Source organism: Mytilus trossulus, chromosome 9 (assembly GCF_036588685.1).
Source record: "Mytilus trossulus isolate FHL-02 chromosome 9, PNRI_Mtr1.1.1.hap1, whole genome shotgun sequence".
Taxonomy (NCBI): domain Eukaryota; kingdom Metazoa; phylum Mollusca; class Bivalvia; order Mytilida; family Mytilidae; genus Mytilus; species Mytilus trossulus.
This window is the reverse complement of record NC_086381.1, coordinates 36079030-36104910: the sequence shown is the minus strand read 5'-3', so window position 1 is coordinate 36104910 and position 25881 is coordinate 36079030. Positions and strand designations below refer to the sequence as shown.

The 25881-nt window shown below is 30.3% G+C and overlaps 4 protein-coding genes across 4 annotated transcripts in view; 3 read left to right on the top strand and 1 right to left on the bottom strand.

Annotated features, from left to right (window-relative positions):
* The window catches only part of LOC134685655 (uncharacterized), a 58630-nt gene that overhangs the window by 16089 nt on the left and 16660 nt on the right, over nt 1-25881 (top strand). The gene's annotated exons all lie outside the window — the stretch shown is intronic.
* On the bottom strand, nt 193-13971 carry LOC134685654 (uncharacterized). The gene is made up of 9 exons (XM_063545607.1): nt 13838-13971; nt 12266-12455; nt 11694-11854; nt 10551-10696; nt 9436-9538; nt 8049-8153; nt 6922-7053; nt 5577-5793; nt 193-4081 (listed from the first exon to the last, which is right to left on the bottom strand). The coding sequence occupies exons 1-9, from the start codon at nt 13949-13951 to the stop codon at nt 3768-3770; spliced, it is 1482 nt and encodes a 493-aa protein (XP_063401677.1). The 5' UTR covers nt 13952-13971; the 3' UTR covers nt 193-3767.
* Nucleotides 13953-19504, top strand: LOC134683507 (uncharacterized). Its single transcript, XM_063542817.1, has 5 exons — nt 13953-14309; nt 16798-16872; nt 18105-18179; nt 19206-19283; nt 19476-19504. Exons 1-5 carry the CDS (start codon nt 14264-14266, stop codon nt 19502-19504), a joined length of 303 nt encoding a protein of 100 aa, XP_063398887.1. The 5' UTR covers nt 13953-14263.
* On the top strand, nt 19566-23965 carry LOC134685653 (nipped-B-like protein A). The gene is made up of 3 exons (XM_063545606.1): nt 19566-19791; nt 20464-20606; nt 22023-23965. The coding sequence occupies exons 1-3, from the start codon at nt 19569-19571 to the stop codon at nt 22380-22382; spliced, it is 726 nt and encodes a 241-aa protein (XP_063401676.1). The 5' UTR covers nt 19566-19568; the 3' UTR covers nt 22383-23965.

Here is a 25881-nt window from a genome sequence, read left to right as displayed (position 1 = left end):
GTATCCTGTGAAATACACTTAGTTGTAGTTTGAAATTAATATGAATTTTCATACTGAGGTTGTTAAATTGTCTCATTGGCAATTTACACAGCTCTCGATTTACTTTTGAACATGAATGTTAAAATTATTTGGTTGTACTTTTAATGTACTAAATTACAAGATGCTTCTTTGAACATAGAAAATTACAAAATGTCAGTTCTATGATATATTTATTTCATATTTGTGTATTTTACTCTTAATATATAATTTTATTGTGTCACACGTTAAAGTTACATACAATATAGACAACTCTTGCTGTAATTAGCTTGATTATAATAAATAAATGAATATGTCTTACAATAATAATGATCAGCATTAACAATTCACAGAAAATTCATTACATCATCAAACTGGTGATGTGAGTTACATAGTAATTTATTTTAGGTTAAAATGCAGATGCTGTATGATCTAAGATATAAGCATTTGAAAATTATCTAAGGGACATAATATTCAAGACAAAATTAAGGCTGTTTATTTTTTTTCTTAATAATGACTTTGAAAATAATAATTAACAAAACATTTATTATGTTATTAAAAACAGTAGAAATGACCACATGGTGATGTTGCATTATGAAAACACTACAAAGTAATCCAGTCTGAAAAGGGAAATGGTGAAACACTTTAAATATCTATATCTACTGCATTGAGCTAAATAAAAAGTAGCACATGGACCCCCATATTTTACTTTTGCAAAAGGCTTAAGATTGCTTCAAAGATGTTAGATCAAACAGCTTTCAATATAATAATTCTGTATGACATGACAAAATATAGAAATGTAAGGTATATCTTCATGTATTTACAGGAATCTCGATAACAGTTTTAGAATGAAAGAAATTAATATAATGTCTATGAAAGTTAACCATAAAAACATTTTGTTCTTCTTTGCTTGTTTCAAAGTTAACATATAAAATATTTTGTTCTTCTTTGCATATTACAGAATTGCACATTAAACTTGACTTGAAAAAAAATGTAATTGTAGGATCTTTACTGTGTGATTTGGCTTAAATTTCCAATGACTAAGTGTTCAATACATATTATAACATTTATGACCATGACATGTAGATATATATGGAGAATGTAATGTGAGTTTAAAAATGAAAAGGAAATTACAGTATGTATTCTACTCTTACTATATACATCCATGTTCATAGATCAAACAATTTATTGACATCTATTTAGCAAAAATAAATCTGTTTAAGACATTTGTATAAATACAATTATCAGCAAAGTATTTATAAATTAACTACATCTACAATGAATAAAAATATAACTGATTATTGATAAGAAATAGAAAATTTCACAATTGACATGAAGGTTAAAACTATTAACTATATATGTACTGTGAGCAAAAAGCTCCTTGTTTTGTATTTGAAACCCCAAAATCAATTTGAACATAAATTAGAATAGGGGGTGCACAATGGCATTATAACTTGAGGATTTTGAAAAAGTGTCTATAAGTTTTTGTGTGTTAGGAAGAGTTATGGATACAAAATGTGTATCCCCATCAAAGAAAATAGTCCATAAAATTGTTATAATATGTGTCTTCTTATTTGACAATAACAATGTTCATGTTTTTGTAAAAAATAAACCCCTAAAAATAACTTTTTTTTTAAACAAAAAAGTAGGTGTACAAAGGTATGATGAAAGAAATAATATCTGAATTGAATGGTTTTGTTGGAATATTCGTATGAAGCATTGCTAAAATTGAGACATTCATTTGTGGACAAAATTAATTATTTCCGAAAAATGCATGAGAAAATCTAATACTATAAAGAAATGTTATAAAATAAGACTACAGGTAAATAACTTTTAAAAAAAACCAGCTTAATACAAGTTATACCTGAATAAATGTTTTCATATTTTCATATTTGCTAATTTGTACATTTTTGTCTTTTAAGTCCATTGAATAATATATTTTTTTGTTGGATAATAGCAAAAATTTTACATGATTTCCACTGTTGATCCCAGCCAGATTTTTTTGTAAGAGCTTTATCTAGAATAGATTTATGAAAATCAACAACTCTGTGGAATTCCTCATTAATTACAATTTCCTGTCCCTTAGTTTTAATATCAATATCAAAGTTTTGAGTTGAAGTTTTATGAGCAGGTGTTTGAGTCTCGACTTCCAAGTCATCTCTATTAGCATTTTCCAGTGCAGGACATTGTGAATATATATTTTTATCTGATTTTTAAGTCAAAATATTTTTGTCTTTTATAAGAGCTTTATCTAGAATAGATTTTGAGTTGAAGGTTCAGGAGCAGTTGTTTGTGTCTCAGCTTCCTAGTTATGTCTATTAACATTTTCATAAGCAGGGCATTGTGAATAAATTTATATTTTTGTAACATTTGTATCTGACATTTAAGTCAAAGTTAATATTTTTGTCTTTTGTACATGTTGTAAGGGCTTTATCTGGAATAGATTTATAAAAATCAATAACTCTGTGGGCTTCCTCGGTAATTACAATTTCCTTTCCCTTAGTTTTGACTTATAAATTACATTAAAGGTTTATTTTACTTTTCAAAGCCAATACTATTGTAAGACCTTTATCTGGAATAGATTTATGAAAATTAACAACTCTGTGGGCTTCCTTACTAATTACAATTTCCTTTCCCTTAGATTTTATATCAATATCAAAATTTTGAGTTGAAGTATCATGAGCAGGTGTTTGAGTCTCGACTTCCAAGTCATGTCTATTAGCATTTTTATGAGCAGGACATTGTGAATGAATGTATATTTTTTTAACATTTTTTTCTGACATTTAAGTCAAAGTAAATATTTTTGTCTTTTGTAAGAGCTTTATCTAGAATAGATTTAAGAAAATCAATAACTCTGTGGGCTTCCTCATTTATTACAATTTCCTTTCCCTTAGTTTTGACTTATAAATTACATTAAAGGTTTATTTTACTTTTCAGACCCACTTCTTTTGTAAGAGCTTTATCTAGAATAGATTTAAGAAAATCAATAACTCTGTGGGCTTCCTCAGTTATTACAATTTCCTTTCCCTTAGTTTTGACTTATAAATTACATTAAAGGTTTACTTTACTTTTCAAACCCACTTCTTTTGTAAGAGCTTTATCTAGAATAGATTTAGGAAAATCAATAACTCTGTGGGCTTCCTCAGTTATTACAATTTCCTTTCCCTTAGTTTTGACTTATAAATTACATTAAAGGTTTATTTTACTTTTCAAACCCACTTCTTTTGTTAGAGCTTTATCTGGAATAGATTTATGAAAATAAACAACTATCTGGGCTTCCTCAGTAATTACAATTTCCTTTCCCTTAGTTTTAATATCAATATCAAGTTTTGAGTTGAAGGTTCAGGAGCAGGTGTTTGTGTCTCAGCTTCTGAGTCATATCTATTAACATTTTCAGGAGCAGGATATTGTGAGTAAATGTAAAAAAATTGTCTGTTTTTATCTGACGTTTAAGTCGAAATATTTTTTATTTTTATTTTGTGGGACAATGTAAAAAATTTCATGTGATTTCCACTGTTGACCCAATCAAAATTACATTTCAAAATAAGTTTGTCAACTCCTATCTACTAGTGTAGTCCTCGTTTAATCTTAATTGATTATTCTATTTTTACAAAGAAAATGATATTTATTTTCAGATTATTTTTTTTTAATCTATTACACTACAGCTAGTGTATATAATGGAGGACATTATAATGAAGCTTTTAGAAAATTGTTTAGAAGTGAATTATAAATTACATTAATATTTAATTACTTTACTCTTCCAAAGGAAGTACTTTTGTAAGAGCTTTATCTAAAATAGATTTATGAAAATCAATAACTTTCTGTGCTTCCTCAGTAATTACAATTTCCTTTCCCTTACTTTTTATAACAATATTTATTTGAAAATTTTGAGGTGAGGATTGAGTAACAGGTGGTTGTGTATCAGCTGCTGCTGCTTCATCTATGTCCACTTGTTCTGGAGCAGAAACTTCTGACTCTTCACCATTACTACACACTGGTATTGCTGTCAGTGAGTTGCAGTAGGCAGTGAAAACTTCAGGAACAAATTTGCGTCTGATTTTTTTTTCTGAAATAAAAGATGATTATCAAACTCATTTTTTTCAAAACCAATGTCTAGATCTTATTTACAGCTCTTCCATAAAAGCATGTAAAACAAAACTTTGATCAACTTGCTTGCTTTGTTTGCTTGGATGTTTGCTAACAATAGGTAGGCAGAGTGTAATTTGTTGACAATAGACAAGCTGAACATATAAATCTTTTTCATCATATTGTGTTTTTTACTTTTAGTTACAATGTATAATTGTAAGGACTCAACTTAACTATAACAGATTTATATGTGTGATGAATGTGCAAGAAATAAAATTATTTGTAATTCATATATTTTCTCTTTGATCCTACTGCCTAATATATTCAAGTATCAACGTAGTATACTGGCTGTATCACTGAAAATATCAGGCAATACAGTGTGTGACGTCATAATTACCGATAAACTGATTAACAGGTAGTTTCGTTTTTGATAATGACGGGCTCGTCTAGATATTCCACATGATATAGTCAGTATCAAAAATGAAACTATCTATTGTTCTATATTTAGCTGTGTTTTTTTTTCTTGACGCAAGTTAGTTTGAGTACAGTTTCTCAATTCAATCCAAACGTCAAATTTTTTATTATTATATGAATATTTTTTTTAGATAGCTCCTTTGTTTTATACATGTTTATTATATACTTAGCATTGATATAACAGCTTTTGCGTATGTGAAATGAGCAGAAGTACACAAGCCATAATTTCACACTTGGGCTTATAACCCATATCAGGTGCATCTCATGCAATAACCCCATAATAGTGCCTCTCATGCAAGTGACAATATCACCAGATGTTTGCTCTCCCTTGATGATCATGATTATTTCAAACAGGTTTGACTGAACATATGATTCCTATATTTAACAAGAGGCTGTCACAACGACAGCAAACTGGATTGATTAATTAATATTTATTTGTGTCCTGGCAATATCACAAGAACCATAACTGATGAATGGTGAAAGTGAAAATCGTCAATATCAAATTTGGCCTCCATTTTGTAGTCAGTATCAACATATTAAAATTTGAAAAGCTTAGATTGAATGGTTCATGTGTAAATGCAACAACATGAATGGAAACATCATTTTACGATCTTTCAAGAACCATAACTCCTGAATGGTAAAAGTCAAAATCCTCATTATTGAACTCGAACTCTATTTTGTCATCGGTAACAACATATTAAAATTTTAAAAGCTTTGGTTGAACGGTTCATGAGTTAATGCACGGACACAACTGGAAACTCCATTTTTCAATCATTCAAGAACCATAACTCCTGAACGGTAAAAGTCAAAATTGCCATTATTGAACTTGACCTTCATTTAGTTGTCAGTTACAACATATTAAAATTTTAAAAGCTTTGGTTGAATGGTTCATGAGTTAATGCACGGACAACATTTGATTGCCGCCCACTCGCCGTACATCCCCAAATCAATTACCGACATTTTTGTCACAAAAATCAGGTTTAAAATAGTTATGTTCTTACCAACTAGTTCTTCAATTTTACTTGACACCTCAGGGTATGTTTTGTAAGCCTCTTCCCAGGTGTTTATCTTAACTGTCTGACATAAAAATGTCTGTAAGCTTTTTCGAGCCTTCAACCTATCGACAGTTCCAGCTGCTTTTTCCAAACCCTCTTCGGCAGCAAGGCTTAAGTACGAAAATGTGGCCTCCTCAGAAAGGCCTTGTAAAGCCCGAAATAGCTGTAACAGAAAATGGTTTTAAAAGTAATTTAATAACAAAATTGAATAATTCAGATGATTTAAATAAAAGTTATATGGTGTAGTAAATTCTTTACATAGAGTGTCATGTGGTAACCAGGTTACCCCTATGGTTTACTAAGGGTTTGTAAATTTCATAGTGGTTCATGACGTCACTTCTATTGATGTTATTGTGTTTTATACTGCAATCAGCTAGTTAACTGTACAGATAAAGCTATACGTATAAACGTTACCTTTATACGTCAATGACCCCAACTGACCTATTAGCCCCGCCTCCTTATTGTATTTCATCAACAACATCACGTCACGACCATGACAACGTAAAGTAACAATGGTCAAACTTATTCAATTTAAACTTTTATGTCTTCAAATTGGTTATTTATATATCATGTTTATCAAATGTTATTAATTAAGTTCATTTTACCTTTCTAATTCCTTAATACGCCAATGTCTTACCACCTGGACTAGGCTAATAGGGAAATACCCCAAAATGGTACCTCAAGAGGGAAATTCCAAACACTTTTTTTAACAATTTTTGTTACATGTTTTTTTCATTTTTCATTTTTTTTTTCGATTTCAGTATAAAAACAATATACGTATAGTGTCTTGAAATATGAAATTTATTTGTATTTGGCACGAAACGGGAAAATGCTCGGTAGAACATCGCATTTTCCCGTTTCTAAGCCTCATGCAAATAAATTTCATATTTCAAGGCACTATACGTATATTGTCTAATTATTGTTTATTTTTCCACAAAAGTCACCATCAATCAGTGCACAGTAGACATATTTTCTTTTTATTTATACTGTTGGCAGTATTTCATTCCTTTTTTATTTCGCATACCTTGTTTCAGCTTGATTAAGAAATCAAAGTGTAAAACCATGAACAGTTGGGGTAGATTTCAGATTATATAAAAAAAAATACCATGTCTCAAATTAAATCATTGACACATCATACCTTTGTTAGACTTTGCCAATATGATTTATATACATTTATAGAATGTACAGAAAATAAGTAACAACCTTAGACAGTGCAAATCTAATCCAGCAACTTTTGTGAAAGGCACAAACTTACTGATTTTGTTAGAAAATAAACATATATTTTACAAACCTTTTGTGGAATATTCTTATGACATCCCTGCTTAGCTTCAAATTTTTTCACTAAACTAGTAAAATAAACAAAACATCTCTCAGAGTATGACGCCATGCTTTTAATAGTACTGCAGCTGTCTTCAGTTAAGTTCTGGAGGAAAAAATAAATATATAACATTAAATGCCAATGTAGAATTAACAAATTTTACATTCATCCTAAAATTTGCTACAAAGGCTATTTCAGGTAAATACTTCATAAAACTAAGTAGGAGTTATTTGATCCAACTGATTCTAGTTACATATTGTACACATTCATTTTTTATATAATTAAGGATGTAAGCTTTCTCGTTTGAATTGTTTTACGTTCCCATATCGGGGTCTTTTATAGGTGACAATGCGGTAAGGGCTCTGCTCATTGTTGAAGGATGTACTGTGACCGATAGTTTTTAATGTATGTGTCATTTTGGTCTTTTTTGGGCAGTTGTTTCATTGGCAATCATAACACATGTTCTTTTTTATATGACCCTAAATATTATGATCAATCTTGTTTGAAATACTGTAAGATTTACATGGACCATGTTCTATACACTCTTCAAAACTTTGACTTCTTGGGAATTTGTCACCATATTTAATATCACTCATGACATTTATCTCATAGTTAAACAGTTCATTTTTTTGACATTTGTGTTTCATGTAAAAATAGCTACTGTGTTATATGTGTTTGCCTTGATGTACAAATATTCAAATTTGATTATAAAAATTGAAATAACTATATCATTCCGTGCTGGGTATATTCCAATCTTGACATGGACAGGCATATCATTTGTCAACATTTTACACCTTGCATATCCTCGATATAAATATATTGAAAATATACTGTCTATTCCCATGTCGAATGGACATAAATCACAGTATGATACAAGTTAAACTATAAGCTTCTGCTCACTGATGATACCTCCGCCACAAGTGGATAATTTAGTCTAAAAATAGGTATTAGTGGAAGCAGGAACAGGAAGTTTGAATCTGAAACTGATCACAGTGCATAGCTGACTTATATAAAGATAATTTGTCTCATATTCATCTTTTTTTCTCTCTCTCTAAAATGTTGGTGAAAAATTTCTCAGTGACTGCCGTAAGATCACTTACTGTTTTATTGATATCTGTCTGCATATTTATTTTTCTTATTTGTTCCACCAAGTCTTTTCCTTTGGAACCTGCTTTAAAATACAACCTGGCCTGTTCTACTTTTTGCTACAATATAAGAAGTAAACCTTTTAAACGTTGCATTCTAATATTTATTTAAGGAATGACTGTAATATTTTTTCTGTCTATGAAGAAATAACATAAAAAATTTGGTGCACACTGAATAAAATGAGTAGCAGGTTATATAACAGTGTGCATCACATTTTTTATGTTTTTTTCGAATTGACAGAAAAAGTATTACAGTCATTTTTTATAATTTAATTCTTAATTCCATTTTAAACTGTAGAAAACCATGAAAAAATGTTTATAACATCACAGTTACATGACTAAATTATGTCTATGGGCTGATGACAAAATAATGTCAGCCAATCAAAAGACATGTAACATCCAAAATTAAATTATTTCTATTTGGTATTTATAGAATAACTAATTGAAGTATTGAAATAAAGAAAAAAATTTCAACGAGTGACCGAACAACACATTTATTTACAAATGCTCAAAGCACAGGAGTTAATTATCAGTGTTGTTCTGTCACAAGTTGAATATTTTTCGATTTATGATTTCTTTAATTAGTTTTTCTTTTGATTACATTGTCTAATGATTTTTTTTTTAAAGAAATTTATGTAAAAACATGTAAGGAACTATATCTTTTTTCTATGCATTCATAATTTGTTATAATCCGCAGTTATCTACAACGCCTATTGTTGTATGACATTAGAGAGGGAAATAACCACCTCTATTTCGCATGTGAAATTATCGGTTTTCAATGAATGACCGAACAACACTTTTATTTACGAATGTTGAAGTGCATGTCAGAGTTAATTATCAGTGTTTTTCAGTCACAAGTTAAATATTTTTTCGATATTTGATTTCTTTAATTAGTTTTTCTTTTGATTACATTGTCTAATGATTTTTTTTTTTAGAAATTTATGTAGAAAATGTAAGGAACTATTATAACTTTCTACTACACATTGACAATTTGTTTTCATCTGACGTTATTGACCTCTTGACAACGCCTATAGTTGTATGACGTCAGAGAGTGAAATAACCATGCTTATTTTGCATGTGAAATTATCGGTTTTTATGTAACTGGGAAATCAATGTAATTCATTGCAACCAATGTAATAATATTTGTTAATGATTTTCTTCTTCATTGTATGATACGTGTGTTTCTTTTAGTGTTGGTCCAGTACTGTAAATTATTTATTATGCACTTCAAACTTTGGACTGATACTATATGAAGTTCAATTTTTCTATGCTTTTACGGAATAAGAAATCTAAAAATATGTTGATTAAAAGAGTGAAATAGGTTTTTGGTAAAACGACTTACTTGAAATGTCACTGGCAAAGTTGACATTTGAAAGTTATGTCTGTTGCCTAACAGTCTTGCTTCCTCTGGTGTTAAACCTACATACACTGACACATCTAATTCTCTGCAAAGGAATTACTAAATAAATAATTAACATCCAATATTTGTGAGCTAGGCATATGAATTTAGTCTTGCTCAAGTTATGCATGCACACTCTGAGTATTTTTCTATATTTTAAGAAAACTTTTGTGTGTAAAAATCTAAAAACCCATATATCTTATTTTATTCAAATTTCAGCTATATTCATATGCTCTGGCCAAAAGTATCAGTCACCTGCATTTGTAAATGTTAGATCTGTAAATTTGCTTTCCAAATTTATGGTTCTTCCCTCTCCGGGTTTCCAACCCATGCTACTGTGATATTGTGACACCAAATCGCCTGCACTGCAGCCGTATATTATATGTTATTCAGGTCTCAGACAGGGTATATACTGTGACATTCCCGGCTTTGAGTTTATATCCCCTGAGCCAAAGGCGAAGGGGATATTAGCCCTAAGCCGGGAATGTCACAGTATATACCCTTTCTGAGACCTGAATTACACATATATTACGGATAACCACTGACTTAATGCTATTCCAGTGCAGGTATTTATTGAAAACACATATATATAAGTTGAAAAACCCAACCTTATATGTTCGGTATACGTGAAGGATTTTCTAATTTGCTGTGATCATAATTTTATCGTGTATGTAATAATTTATAATAACACTTTTAACATTAAATTTAAGTATTAAAAGTGTAAATTGCGTGTTTTTGTATCAAAAATGTATTATTGACTGAAGCACGTCATTATTTTTTCTGTGAATCTCTGATAGTCTGATAGCTTTTGACTACGTCACAATATAGTAACTTGTGTTATGATGATGTTTTTGAGGTTCCAATCAGGGATAAAAACGTTGTATATACCCTGGCAGTTTCCTGAATATATACTGACATCTCTGTGTTGTTATCCAATCACAAACCTCGACACATTTGTAATCAGTAATATATATATATATATATATATGTAAAAAATACCATAATTAAAAACATTCATAAATTACATGGCTACTGTTAAAGTGATAAAACCAATTTACCCAATTCCTTTAATTCCTTCTTCTTGTAATCCCTTGATAGCAGCCACAAGGTGATTACCACCAAGCAAGTAAAGAGTAAAATCAGTAGATTTTATTTCTGAATTACTCTCTAGGAGTTGTCCTCTAAATTTGTCAGGATCAGAACACTGTAATAAATGTTAATATGCATATCAACATTTTCTCATTATTTTTATTGTGTATATGACAGATTAAGTAGTAGAAAAGAATTTTGTATTTTGAAACAGTCTAGTGTATTTTAGTTATATTTTGTACTTATTTAAAAAAAAAACTTAACCATTATAGAGTGTAAATTATTGTAAATTTTAATATACAATCTGCAATCCTGGAACTATGTACAGAGAGATCAATACACTTACACTCTCAGGCTTTACAATGATTGTTGTTTTTGGCCCTGAATTCATTAACTGTTGGACCCATAACCCCGGAAATAAATCCCAACCTTCTACTTGTGGTATTAAACATTGTGGTATAATTTCAGAGCAATCAAAATACTTATACACAAAGCATCATCCTGAATCTTGAAAATCACTTAAACTAAAGTTATTGTCCAGAAACCAATGTTTCTTTGGACGACACAGATGATGACATTATATCATTATATTTTGTATATATTGTAATTGATCTCAGTTTTGTAGTAATAAGAATTGTTTTTGAATTAAATAACAATTAGAGTGGGCAACCGAAAATTAGATTACAGAAACAAACAAAAAATTCAGCAATTTTTCAATTTGTAAAGGGGGCATATCTCTAGAACGGCAAAAGTGTTGTGACACCACTAAAATTCTAAATTTTTTCTGTGTTTTCTGGTAATAAGCACTGTGTTTTAGTTTTACAACAATATGGTTAAGGCAAACTGAAGTTGGAGATCATAAACAAAATTTAGGTTATACAAACTGACAAGGATAAAACTTATTGCTACAGCAAGACATTAATAATAATAATAAGATTAACGGTACCAAAACGTATGCATTAAAAGTACAAGGACATGTATATAAAAAAATGTACACTTATTCTTGATAAGTTTATACTGATTATTAATCAACTGTTATACATTACACGCCTGGAGTGCAAACCCTAAATATTAATACAGTTTTTGTTTCAAATTTTAGTATTTAAAAGTACCTGTGATGGGTCCACTAGCACAGGCAGATGTGTCCCCTGTGGGATTGCTGCTTGCTCACGTATCTTATTTCTTATCTCCACAACCCAGTCCTCTCTTACTGTCCTGCATAAATATTCCTGTGGTGGGCTAGAAAGGGTCTGAGCATCAACAGTAAATTCACCTATTAAAGCACAAATAATTATTTGATAATGACTTACAATAAATTGCATGTATTACAACATTTCTTTGATTTACACCTTCTGATAATGATAAGAATCAATTGCATGCTTCTTAATATGTCCACAGTGATATTATAAAGTCAATTAAAAAAGCTTTATAAAATTGAGAATGGAATTATATAATAAAATAAATACCATTTTATATGCAGATCACAAAATCCAGGCAAATATATTTTTGTACATTATCAACTTATCATGCTTTATATAATGATTAAAAAAATACTTGTAATTGTCTTCAATTTTAGATAATTTAATGAAATACAATTACATACATGAATATAAAACTGTAAGAACCAAATTATTTTTAAAATTCCTACTGTTCATATGCTAGTTCAAAATTTCAAATAAATTACCAATCAATTTATCATCTTCAACAGATTTACCAAAACTGGGCTCAATATGGGTTACTTCTGGCAGTCTGTTCTCTTTTTCTTTAGTTATTTTTCTGGAGGGTTTGGCCTGAAAACTTTTGATTACATCAATGGAACCTGTATATTTGTCTTTGCCCAGTTTAAGCCCCTTCTTCTGACCAATGAAATAAATCTACAAAAAAAGAATACATATGCTTATCTTGATATGTTACATGCACATTATAGAATACAGAATGGAATCAGGGAATGTGTCAATTATGTATATATACCATTATTACTGATTTTTATTTTCAATAATCATAATTTATAACACAATTATAAATGTTTCGAAGGTGATGGTACCCAAATTGCACCTATTTTGACAGTTTTTTCACCTACGTTTTTTTATGATCAAGAAAAAATTTCCATTCTGTGTTTATTTTGTAGCCCTATCCTTCTTTACTGTCTAGGTACACCAGTTTGATTTTTAATCTATATTGAGTCATTAAAAATTGGGGTTGAATCAACCTCCAAACTATTCATGATTTTGTAATGAGGAGTACCCAAATTGCATCTATGCCTAAATTCACATAGTCAAAAGTCTAATAACCGAGCTTCTGTTTAATTTCTTTAAAATATTTTGAACAATTGGATATTAGTCCATGCTTACTCTTCATATTTTACTAAATGGATTCTTATAATACATTGTCTTTGCTAATTTTAAAAAAGATGACGTTTTCGTACATTTTGCTTTTACAGTTAACATCCATCTGTTGATAAATACTGTGAACGTTTTGTGTATATCTGTAAATATGTTTACCTATGTTGAGTATCAAATCATAAAAATAAAAATTGTTTAGTCTCTAGAAAATCTTGTAAGATTTCCGTTGCTATTCTTTTCTGAATAGGTGCAATTTGGATACCCTTATATTATTGGTCTCTGTGTGTCATTCAAATGCTATATCCATCAAGTATACAATAATATAATTAATGGGAGGGTTATGTATATCTTTCGATATTTATATACCTTCTAAAAATAGAACTCCATAATAAACACATGTAAAAATACTGGTTGCTTTATACGATGTAGTCCGGTAACTCCGCCCACATAGGGCTTTGATCTGTATATATATCTTTATTCTTTATTATATAAAAATAGCTACATATATATGTAGAGTGATCATATAATCATCAAATTCTTTAACTTTTGTACATCATTAAGGGTGTTGTCTTCTTGTTAATAAAGAATGCAAATCAACTAAATGTATGTGCGTACAATAATTTTATGTTTACGCCTACTCGGAATTTTTGTAAGTTTAATTTTAACTTTTGACACATGCGCAGATCTAATTGTTGTCTAACAAGACGACATTCATTTCGACATCTAAAAAGAAGCGATGCCCTGTACTTTAAAATCAGATTATAAATCGGACATTGAACATTTTTTAAAGTTAAATAGGATAAAAATATACTTTAATATTGTGAGAATATTGATAGTTGGGAGCCGATAGTTGTAAATGTAGCGAACTCGCAAGTTCGTGGGCTAAAGCCGATTGATTTCTAATAAATTCTTACCAAGTAGACAAATTTACTCTCTTTGACGGATTTAACCTTCGGATATTTCTTTCCATTTTCATCAACTGCTTGTTTGCCACCAATTTTTAAAACCCCTGCGTCTATCTCCCACATCTTGAGTTTGATTATTGACAGACGATCAGCTGCACGTGACCAATTTACAACCACAACACAAACAAAGCGAGCAAAGTAGTTCCATCAACAATGCGCGAATTCATATGCTGTTGCCGACATTTAGCATGTTTGAAGTAAAACGCAAACAAGTTATTTCATTAACTTTATCACAATTACATCAAATATATATCTGGAGTAATAATATCTTTAGAAGTTACTTATATTACTCCACGAACGAAAATAGAATTTGGAAATCCGCACGCGATTTGACTTCCAGATCGTCTGAACAGACTGCTGAACAGCTGAAGGAATATGGCAGATTCTGATGATTATTTCAATTCGTTAGAAGATGTAATAGGTAAGGCTTGGTTCCCAAAAAGCATTTACACATTTAAAATACTGATGTTTCAAATAAGAATAATGATATGGCCAGTTGAGACAGTTTACAATATTTCCGTGTAAGTGTGTAACATTTGATACCCGATTCACCGTAAATCGACAACTTTCAAGGACTGAAAGTTCCAATATTTTCCTACAAAACTTCAGTAAATAAAAATTGCTCCTGCCTGTTACAGCTACAACAAGTTTTTCTCATCCATACAGTTAAATTTTCCATCAAAATTTACAATGACATACATGTAATTATTAAAATCAAACTTGGACAGAAGCTTCTAAGTCCTCTTAATACTGACAAAAGATAGTATCTAGAGGAAAATATGAAAGAAGCGAAAAACCTCAGTTACAAATTTTTATTGAAAAAATTGAGGTTGTTGCACCATAGCTCTGGATAAATTTTTCACCAAATAAAAACTAAATAGCAAGAATTATTTGCTTATTTAGGTTAAAATACTCAAAGTCAATGTGCTGATTTGAAATAGTTTAAAACCCTGCTAAAGTGACCACATGTATAAAACAAAACATAGAAAAAAACCTATAAGCCACACTATCTTCACATGTACAAAAGAGTTAAATTTTCCACGTACAGAAACAATAAAAAAAAAAAGTGCTTTGAAACATAAAAAATATATGTATCTAACTCCTTAATTTTTTAATTCAATGAAATGAAGGCTTACGAATTGTTTGTATCTGTTATTTACATTTAATGTATTGCATATTATAATTGATAGAGATAAACTGTGAACAGCAAAATTGTTCAGCAAAGTAATATCTACAAAAAAGTCAAAATGACTCTGAAACAAAAGCATTTACAGCAATCTGAAATTGGAAAAAAAATTTCATCACTTCAAGTTCTATCTGCTCAGAATTTTAAGACACATTATACCACCTGTTGATGGGTTGCTGCCCAAAATTGAAAATTTATGTAAACTTTACAAGTTTTTGGTTAATTTCTTGAAAATAATGTTGAGTAAAGAGACCACATATGCCCTGCAGGGCACAGCTTTATATGACTGCAAAGGTAAAAATGATAAACCCCACCCCCTTTTTTTATTTTTAGCTCCCCTTCTAATTTCTAATGGAGTTGGCAACAATAAATACTCATTTTAATACATCATGAGTTATAAAATGTTATATGAGGGTGGTAAAGGGGGGTACTGAACACGGAAATACATGAAATAAAAATCATAAAAACGTAGCACGAAAAATAAAAATCGGGAGAAACGAAGCATGAGAAATAAAATCGTAAATATTAAGATTGATTGTTGGTTGCTTAACGTCCAGTGTAAATATTAAGAAAAAAAGTACCAGCAGTTATTACTCAGCCGTTCTTGGAGTTCATGTAGATATTGTTAATGGACATACTGTAAAGACCTTGTGGTCACCTTTACACATCTGCTTTGAATAAATATTATTATGATGGTCATTATTATATGTAAAGAATACATATACAATAGAAAGTAGAATGGTAACAATATACATCAATTTCTATTATATTACACAAGTTTCAAAAAGTACAATAACTCACTGACTTTGAGTTAGTTTCAATTTACTTTTTCATCAACTTCTTTATGCGGAAAAAGGCAAGAACGAGAAATTAGGAGCACCGACACGAAACACAGAAAATAAATAAGGGGAAATACAAAGCATGCACATCGAACCAAACACGGAAACATGCGAAATAAAAAGGCTGAAAACGTTGCACGTAAATAACCCTTTAACACTATCTTATACAGTCATGTTTAAAAGTAATATTAATTAATACAGAAACTTATAAAAATAAATTTACAGCTACATGTACACATCTCAAGAAAGTCTGTTATGACCAAGCTGTCTAACAGTCAACATACATAAAAGATCAGTAATACAAGATCAAGAAAATAAGATTATTGTCATGAATAAAATTGAAAATGGAAATGGGTAATTTGTCAAAGAGACAACAACCCGACCATAAATCAGACAAGACAGAAGGCCGCCAATGGGTCTTGGTTGCAGCAAGTAACTCCAGCATCCAGAAGCATCCTTGAGCTGACCCATAAACAAATATATATACTAGTTCAGTGATAATGGACGTCATACGAAACTCCGAATTATACACAAAAAATAAAATTAAAAATCATACAAGACTAACAAGCTTTTGACTTGGGACAGGCACAGAAATGATGCAGGGTTAAACATTTTTTTTTTTAGATCTTGACCTTCCCGCTGTACCTCTTGACTATTTTTGTCTTCAATGTTAGTGTTCTTGATGTTTGATTTGCCCATAGACCAACTTGGGTGTCATGGCCTGCTTTTTTTTTTATATTTCCTCCTTATCCACTCACCCTGGAAATTAATTGGTAGCTCTTTATTCACATACAAATGTCAAAATCAATGTAATATTTTGTTCTGCCCCTTTATGGATATATTGTATATTGATTGATGCTTTAATCTGTTCAATATTTCTTTAGATTCAGATTATGTAAATTTCACAGATACATGGATGATGGAAATGAATAGGCCTGATGAAAGTGATAATGGTGAAGGTAATAAATTTGATTAAGGATTTTGATTGTTTAAGAGGGGGTACTGCTTTATTCATGCTTCAGTGATTCCCTATATGATCAGCCAAAGTTTTGCCAAAAAAGGGGGTCTAGGGCCTCCTGGAAAATCCTCTAAATCCACCTCTGTAAATTTTTGAATATGTAAAACTGATTGATTATGAACATTTTTTTTAGCCCCAAACTCAATATCACAAATTATATTTTGGTTTGAATATTCAATTACCTGATTTGACGATATTGTGATATGAATGCATAAAAAAACAAATTAAGTCGTGCACAGAAGACTTATTATATTATATGGTGATAAATTTTACTTTCTCGATGTCCAGCTTAGATGAGGCCATTTAAATATTATAAAAATGAGAAATCTTTAAGCTAAAGGATGTCAATTCCAGTCAAACGTTGTTAGCTTAACAGTACATAGCTACAGTTGATTTCAAAACCATACAGAAGCCGACAATGACAACATTGTTGGGTTGATGTTTAGACGAGTTGTATATACATGTATATGAGGATACTTTTTATATGGCGTTCCAAATATCGTTTCGATCCCTAACATCACTGAAGAGACATTTAATGTCGAAATCCTGATCTGGTGTACTAAAATATATTGACACTGTATGTTTGTGGCATAAGATCGCGGCCACAAGTTTAAAAAGTGTTTCTGTTTAGTATTAAATTTATTTTAAGATCCATTTGGTTACATCTTGTGATCAATTTTATTTGGCAATTGTCAATGGCAGTCAGCAGGGTTAAGAACATCAGTTGTTCGACCGGTTAGTCAAATGCGTTTTGTTTAAATATGCTTTTTCACTTTTTTGGTCTTTTGGAAAATGTTGTTTGTGCAATTTAGACTCGTATATATATATATACACAGATATAGAAGGATGTGGTATGAGTGCCAATGACACAACTCTCCATCCAAATAAAAATTCATAAAAGTAAACCATTGTAGGTCAAGGTACAGCCTTCAACAAGGAGGCTTGGCTCACACAGAACAACAAGCTATAAAGGGCCACAAAAAATACTAGTGATAAACCATTTAAACAGGAAAACCAACAGTCTTATTGCTTAAAAAAATGAAAAATGCATTTGTTCAAGATTGGATTGATCAACATTATTTTTTACCAGTCACTCATTTCATATAATTTATAAAATGTATGCTATAGGTACAAATGTATAGTTATGTTTTAATCTGTTCAATAATTCTTTAGATTCAGATTATGAAAATATCACAGATACATGTATGATGGAAATGAATAGTCCGGATGAAAGTGATAATGGTGAAGGTAATAAATTTAAGGTGGCTTAGGGTGTCTTAATAAAAACTGACAGAATTTTTTGATAACTTGTCAAAATGAAGCTTTTATCATGCTTTTTTCAAATTGTCAGATTTTGAATAGCTTATTAATGGAAAATCAAATTTTGTGTGATAAAAAGAAAACGTTCTATAAGAACTTTAAGACAAAATGTGAGAATATTGCTCTTATAACATGCTTTCAAATAAGTAAAAGAAAAATGGGGTCACTGAACTTGTTTTCTTGCTACATATTGAAATAGGTAAATTTATAACACTTTCTATTGTAAAAATTACCTCATCGGAGTTATTTCCCCTTATTTGTCAAATTTTGAAAAAATCTAATGAAACAGAAACAAGGTGTTTTTGAAAATTACAACTGCAATTATGTTTAAACACACAATTTTCTATATTCATATCAAAAGTCTTGTACAAAAATTACATACAACTCTCAAAATTTGCACATTTCACCAAATATATAGACTAAAGATATCTGCTTATTCAAAATCGAAGATGGAGGAAGACACCCAAGCCTTATTAATTAATGATTTTGATTGTATAAGTAGCAAAAACTTAAAGTTTGTAGCTCCCAATTGTAATATTATAAGATTTATTCCAATCACAAATATCATCCCCAAATGCATGATTTCCTTGGATTATGCTTTCATGCATATTACACTTACTACTGTATAACAATTTATACTGCAACCAGTTGTTTGTTTCCTAAATATAGTAATACAGCTATATTTTCTGCAATGAGAATTTTATCATGCAACACTTTTCCACAATCAGGGGTTCCTAAAGGATGAAAATAAGTTTGAATTTAGTTTTACAATTTTAATAGCTATCATTGTATTAATTTAAGTTGCAGTACAAAAACAATATAAAGTCAATTTAAAACAAATATAAATTGACTTAGAGATACTCCTGCTTGCATGGTTACAATTTCTAAAGTAAATTTCTTAAAATTAATTTACTATTTTGAATTAAGTGAATTTATTTATTTTTCAAATTTCAGACAGCTATCAAGATACAGATGATTCTGAGCTAGAATGCGAGTCAGGAGATGAAGTTGCGGAAAATATTGAAGCTGCAGGTAAATACTTTAAAGATGTGTATCTAAGGTTCTATGTTACACAATTTAATAGAAAAAAAACAAGGTGTTCGCCTTTTTACTGATTTTTTGTCAAGCCTGCAACTTTTTTTGCAGAAAGCTCGACATAGGGATAGTGATATGGTGAGGGCAGCAGTGGTGTTAGCTAACAGTCTTAAAAGCTTTATATTTTAGAAGGTGGAAGACCTCTTGTATTATGGTAACTGTCATCCAATCAGAACCCTTGATACACAAATTGCTTTAAAATTATTTACATACTGTAACAAAATGTGGTTAAAAATGTCAAATATATTTCAGACTTGGCAAGAACCAGAGGAGCAGCTTCTACTTAGTGTTCCCACAGACTCTCCAAAAATAATAATTCCTGACTACAACAAAATAGACCTGGCCAAGCTAAAAAACGATATCACTGGTTCATTTTCATATTTCAAGAGAGAGGAAGATAAAAAGTGGTGGACTGATTTTTTCACAGATCTTTCTAGTAATAATGGTCAGTACCAATTTAAGTTTATTTGATTAATTAACAACAAAAAAAGTTATTTCTTTATAAATATTCAAAATTTAGAAAAATCCTACAGACAAAATAAAATTTTCATTAGGGCCAAAATGTATGATGTATTCCTTCAATACTACTATATGCTCTCCCAACGTGGCAGGTATTTATATTTATACTGTGGGTTTTTCCTTGTGCAAATACAGTGGTTAAACGAAACTATCTGCCAAAAAAAGTATCATGTAGCAGAGATTTTAAGATTGTAAACATGTGCTACAACACAACTCAGCATTATCAAGCCTTAATGATATATAAAATTATAAATTTTTCCATGTTAGATTGTTAATATCCTTTGATGTCAGCTCCCGCTAGATTTTAATAAATTTTACAGTAATTTTTCTTTTTCATAAAAAAAAGGGGGGATTTTTCAGTTTGCGACAATAATTGAAAAATGCTTTCAGCAATTCTCAAGAATTGTTTGTGAATTGTTTATATCTATTGATGTCATCTCCCTTTTGATTTTCATAAATTTCAAATATGACATTGATAAGTAAAAGAACTTTGTTGTTTGAAAATGTGAGGGTGTATCATATGCCAATGGCGCAGCTGTTTATTCTTTTTTAAACATGTAAAGAAAGAATACATATATTTATTTGTTTTGGTTCACAGAATCTCCTGAAGAAGCAGTGTGGCCATTAAGTGATTTAATTGAGAAAGCCAAGGAAAGAGATATGAAAGAAACTTCTGACACAAGACAATTAAGTGACTCAGAGTTGAGTGATGTGTCAGATGAAGATGAACCAATTCCTCAGGTAATTTATTTTGTATACTAGTATATAAAATTTTAAATTTATAAACTTCTACCAATATTTATAAGAAGACATACGTGACAAGGAGACAAATCTGTATCTAAGACACAATGTAGTATAAAGTATTAAAGCAATTATAGGTTACAGTACTATCTTCAACGTTGAGTCTTTGTTCACATGGAGCCACAAGCTATAAAATTTAATTGACCAGTGTAAAACTATACAAACAGGAAACCCAACAGTCTAATTTACATACAAAAGGAGGAACCAAAAAACACCTACATAATCTACCGATTTTTTTTTTACAAGAAATGGAAAGACTCCCTTATGAAAAATATTAATTTAAACAAGAATAATACGAACATATGTTCTTTTTTCTTAACAAAAAATGCATTTCAGGAAGTATGCTAGAACAGATAAGACCTGGTCAGATACAAACTATATTTGGTTTATATTAAACCTCTCTTCCACAACCAAATGTATTCTTAAACATAGATTTAAACAACAATAATGCTTATCAGGGAATACGTCGATATAATTGGTGGTGTTGGAGAGGACTTATGGAAGCCGTTTTTGGAGTTGTTTATTTTTCCATAGACGACATTGATTGAACTTCTTTTTGTAACCAATGTAAACAAAATGGTGGTGATAATAACACAATTAGGCTCAATCAAGCTCCATGTTACAATATTTATTTTAACTTTGCAATAATCGTTAAACAAATAAACACAAAACATTCAGTTGAATGATAAAATAGAGGTTTTGTAGTTGATATAAATCAGAGAGCAAATTTCACAAGGTTTTATTTCTGCAGTAACCAATGTATATATTCATGCACCAGGCCAATACAATGACACGAATACACAATTTGTGTGTGATAGCGGTAACAAGTCTGTAAAAATTAATTCTTTATCTCTTATGTTAAGAATTTAAAAAATAAAATACATTTTAAAGAAATTCATTTATGTATAAACTAGACCAATTCAGACTTTAAGTTGTTGGCATGTGAATTGGTTGAGTTTATTTAAGGAATGACTAATATTTTTTCTGTCTATGAAGAAATAACATGAAAAATTTGGTGCACACTGAATAAGTCATGTAGCGTGTTATTTAACAGTGTGCACCACATTTTTTTATGTTATTTCGAATAGACAGAAAAAATATTACAGCCATTTCTTATAATTTAGTTCTAAATTCCATTTTAAAGTGTAGAAAACCATAAAAAAATGTTGATGACGTCACGGTCACATGACTAAATTATGTCTATGGGCTCATAACAAAATTATGTCAGCCAATCAGAAGACGTGTTACATCCAAAATTAAATTATATACTAATAAATTCCCTTGAAAGGGCGTTTAGTCCTATAATAATTTTATTCTAAATTATGGAAGTTTATAATGTTCTAAATTTTGTTTTAGCTTGTTGTTGGAAAGAAGAAATCTGGTAGCCAAGGGGATAACAGTACAATTGTTGTAAGTGTTGGGGAGATGGTTCTTCTAAACTTAGCAGAATATGAAAAGGAGTGGCCTCAAGTTGCCCAAGTGATCAATTCTGATGAGGAGACCTGCATGATCCATTGGTTCAGAGGATCCCAAACCAAACCATGGAAGCCATGTAGTAGAGCGATACCAGGGAAAAAAGGAAAACGTGAAGCCTGGACACAGACAATCAATATAACAGAAATCATAAGGAACAGTTTTTGTTTAACAAAGGGGGGTTTCTTACCTAAAAATGTAAAAGAGTTTTGTAAAAGTCATGAACTTCAAGCCAAGATTTAAGAATTATCAATGCTTAATATTATAATTTAATATGCATATTTATTGGAAAAACAGTTATTTTAAATTTTGGAGGTTTATCAATATTATCAAAAAATAAATACTTGCAAATAACATGAACATTAACTTTAGAAACCACATACCTTATAAAATAATTTTAGAGTAAGCTTATATATTATGTGTCCTGCATTTTACCTTCCCAATTGTTTAGGGAGTTCTTGTCTGTTGAAGATCCATTGGTGGCCTTAAGTTGTTTATACCTTTCGGTTGGTTAGCTGTCCCCAATTTCCATTCCTATTTGATTATTCTTGAATTAAAAAATTTTGTAGCACAGAACTTTAAATTAACTCTTATCATATTTATTTCAATAATTTTCTTACCATGTTTTGAAAACAATCTTTTCTATATCAGTCAATGTGGGGAGACAAATTGTTTTTGTCAGGTTCATCTGCTTATTTTCCAACTGATTATCTCCTATATTGATATGGAAAAATCTATGAATTTTATACTGTTACAATGCAAATATGTAGGCAATACTGACCCATTCATTTTTGGAGTTTCCCACTTCATATTTATATAACGTTTTTTGTCAGATATCATTTTCAACATGGAAAAACATCAAAACTTCCTGCTTTTTTATTTTAATTTGCATTTGTCATTCTGATTTACAAGAGTATGAGTGCAATCAATTTTTTAATAAGAATTAATTGCTAACACGTTTTGATGATGCCAAAAAAACAGGTCTTTTGTATGATGATATCAAGTTGGTAGGCATGAAAAATCAAAAATCTGACAGTATGAAGTACAAAATGCATTTAATATTAAATTTCTGTAAGGGATTTCATCTAGGTGATTTTTTTTATAATTTGAAAAAATAAATTTGTCCATTACTTCACTAGTGTTAAAAAATACTAAAATGAATTTTCCTATGCCCAAACAAGGATGTTACTGGTAGAGGGGCAATATATTTTTGGACTGTGTGTAAGTCTGTCTTTTCCCTTTCATGGTTACACTTTTGGGCAAGGTAGTTTTAGAGAAAGTTGAATTTCAATCAACTGCAAAATGAGTACACAATTTGATCTTGATAAGTATTTCTAATCTTTATAATCCCAGGAGAAAACGATAATGAGAGTGGGGTATCTGTGTACTATGAACAGAATATTGTTATTATGCTAAATGTTAATGAATGTATTGTTTAATCCTGAAATATATGTGGGTAACTATTTTTGGCATAAATGAATTGACTGCTGGAATAATGTTCATATATTTAAATGAAAGCAATATTATGTAAATGTATATTATGTTAAGAACAGTGTTAAGGGGAGAAAAGTTTAGGTATTTTTTATTAGATTAAAATTGTTACCCTTGTCAATTTTGATATAACTTGTAAACAAAATGTGCTTCATGTTTATGCACAATATTAAGCCTGTGTATTATTGTCATCATTTTCATATAACTATTGAGAGAAAAAAATATGTTATCAAACTACAACTGCATATGGTTTATTTGTTGGCTATTATCATGTTCCAAGAAAAACTTCACATAACATGTAAGAGAATGTCAACAATAAAGATTTGAATACATCATCAAGCATGAATCATTAAAAATACAACCATAACACTTTTTGAACAAAGATCTAGCAAGTAAATTAGGTAGATGTAGAAAATTCCAATAAGACAACAAAGCAAAGCTGCAGACTTAGTACAAACTTACATTTTAGTACACAAAAGAAAGGGCTAGTAAATCAGGAATATGTTCAAATCCCAATGAATCTACAATGCAAGCTCGTAACTTTTAAATGTGCATCATTATCACTGTAGTACAAATAACTGGCAAGTGATTACAAGGAAGTCAGGGATATGTGGTAAAATTCCAATGAGACAACATAGAAAAGCTTTTTAATTTTTAAAAGAACAACAATTCAATTCAGTTTAGTTAACAAAAACCTGGCAAATAAATCAACTTATCTAGATATATGTGTTACCAGTTTAGAAAATTCAAAATGGACAATAAGAAGAGCTTCTAATTGCAAATCAAGTACAACCACATGCTTTAACAGGATTTGTTTCAACATGTTTTGATTTTGTAGTTGTTATTTGTGTGCTACACAGCATTTATTACCATCCTCACTTCTGTGAATTTGCTGACATCTTCTAATTAAATCTATAAGGAGCACAATATATGTAGTCTTCACAGGCTCTATGGGACACAATATGTAACTTTACCCTGGTCTGTGCACAGCAAATGATTTATAGTCTTCAATGAGACTGCAGTGCACAGGATTTATAATCTTGACTTGGTCTGTGCGCCGCACAGGATTTATATTCTTCACTTGGTCTGTGCGCCGCACAGGATTTATAATCTTCACTTGGTCTGTGCGCCGCACAGGACTTATATTCTTCACTTGGTCTGTGCGTCGCACAGGATTTATAGTCTTCACTTGTTTTGTGCGCCGCACAGGAATTTTAGTCTTCAACAGGTCTGTGCGACGCACAGGATTTTTAGTCTTCAACAGGTCTGTGCGGCACACAGGATTTATAGTTTTTTAAAACAGGTCTGTGCGTCGCACAGGATTTATAATCTTCACTTGGTCTGTGCGCCGCACAGGATTTATAATCCTTACTTGGTATGTGTGGTGCAAAGGATTTATATTTATCAATAGGTCTGTGTGCTGGATGGGATTTTTTTCCATGATGTGATATTTAAATTGGTTGTCTATTGTTTCCATGGTAACAAGCTTTGACATGTAAAATCCATGAAATTCATTATTTAGTTAAATTCCATATTAAATAATTACTCCAAATTTAAATAATACAGTGTTTATTATAGTTTATGCATACTTTGAACGACAAAATTATTTTATATATCGAACTGTGTGACGTTTACATTTTGAGGTCAATTGCGCGCTTCTACACCAGAGTGGATGTTAATCTAGCCATTCGGCAACCAGGACTTAGAAATATTTCAATCCTTTAGGGTTAGATTTAAATACAATAATAAGTAAGCAATGAACGTGATAGTTTAATTTGATATATATGTTTTTTTTGTGCTTCTTTGTTAAATATTTGTTTGTTTTTGTTTTGATTGAGATTTTGAAACGGTGATGACTGTTGAACCTGTTTTTTGACGATTTTACCTATTATGTCTGTTTTGTTCACGCATCGTTGTCAATGTAATTGAATTTGACGCTTCTGTCATACAAATGAGAGGTTTCGCGCAAAACAAATCAAGTTCTATTCACGAATTTCTACATAGGAAATTGCCTGTACCAAGTGAGGAATATAACAGTGGTTGTTCATCATTTGATATGTTTTATCTTTTGATTTTACCATTTGATTAGTGACTTTCCGGTTTAGTTTTTCCAGTAGTTCAGTATTTTTGTGATTTTACTATTTTCATGTACACCAGTTTACAATTTGACTTTTTCAAATTTGTTCTTGATCAATTTCTTGTTGGCTATTTTATGGATTTGAATCGAATAAACAGATAATTACCTTTAAGT

Coding starts and splice junctions, on each gene's coding strand:
- LOC134685654 (XM_063545607.1), bottom strand. CDS start 13,951: ATGTGGGAGATAGACGCAGGGGTTTTAAAAATTGGTGGCAAACAAGCA. Junction 11,855..12,265: donor TGAAGATGATAAATTGATTG/GTAATTTATTTG, acceptor GTGCTTTAATAG/GTGAATTTACTGTTGATGCT. Junction 7,054..8,048: donor AGACAGATATCAATAAAACA/GTAAGTGATCTT, acceptor TTTTTCCTCCAG/AACTTAACTGAAGACAGCTG.
- LOC134685653 (XM_063545606.1), top strand. CDS start 19,569: ATGTGGTTAAAAATGTCAAATATATTTCAGACTTGGCAAGAACCAGAG. Junction 19,792..20,463: donor AGATCTTTCTAGTAATAATG/GTCAGTACCAAT, acceptor TTTGGTTCACAG/AATCTCCTGAAGAAGCAGTG. Junction 20,607..22,022: donor AAGATGAACCAATTCCTCAG/GTAATTTATTTT, acceptor ATTTTGTTTTAG/CTTGTTGTTGGAAAGAAGAA.
- LOC134683507 (XM_063542817.1), top strand. CDS start 14,264: ATGGCAGATTCTGATGATTATTTCAATTCGTTAGAAGATGTAATAG. Junction 14,310..16,797: donor TTCGTTAGAAGATGTAATAG/GTAAGGCTTGGT, acceptor ATATTTCTTTAG/ATTCAGATTATGTAAATTTC. Junction 19,284..19,475: donor GGAAAATATTGAAGCTGCAG/GTAAATACTTTA, acceptor TTTATATTTTAG/AAGGTGGAAGACCTCTTGTA.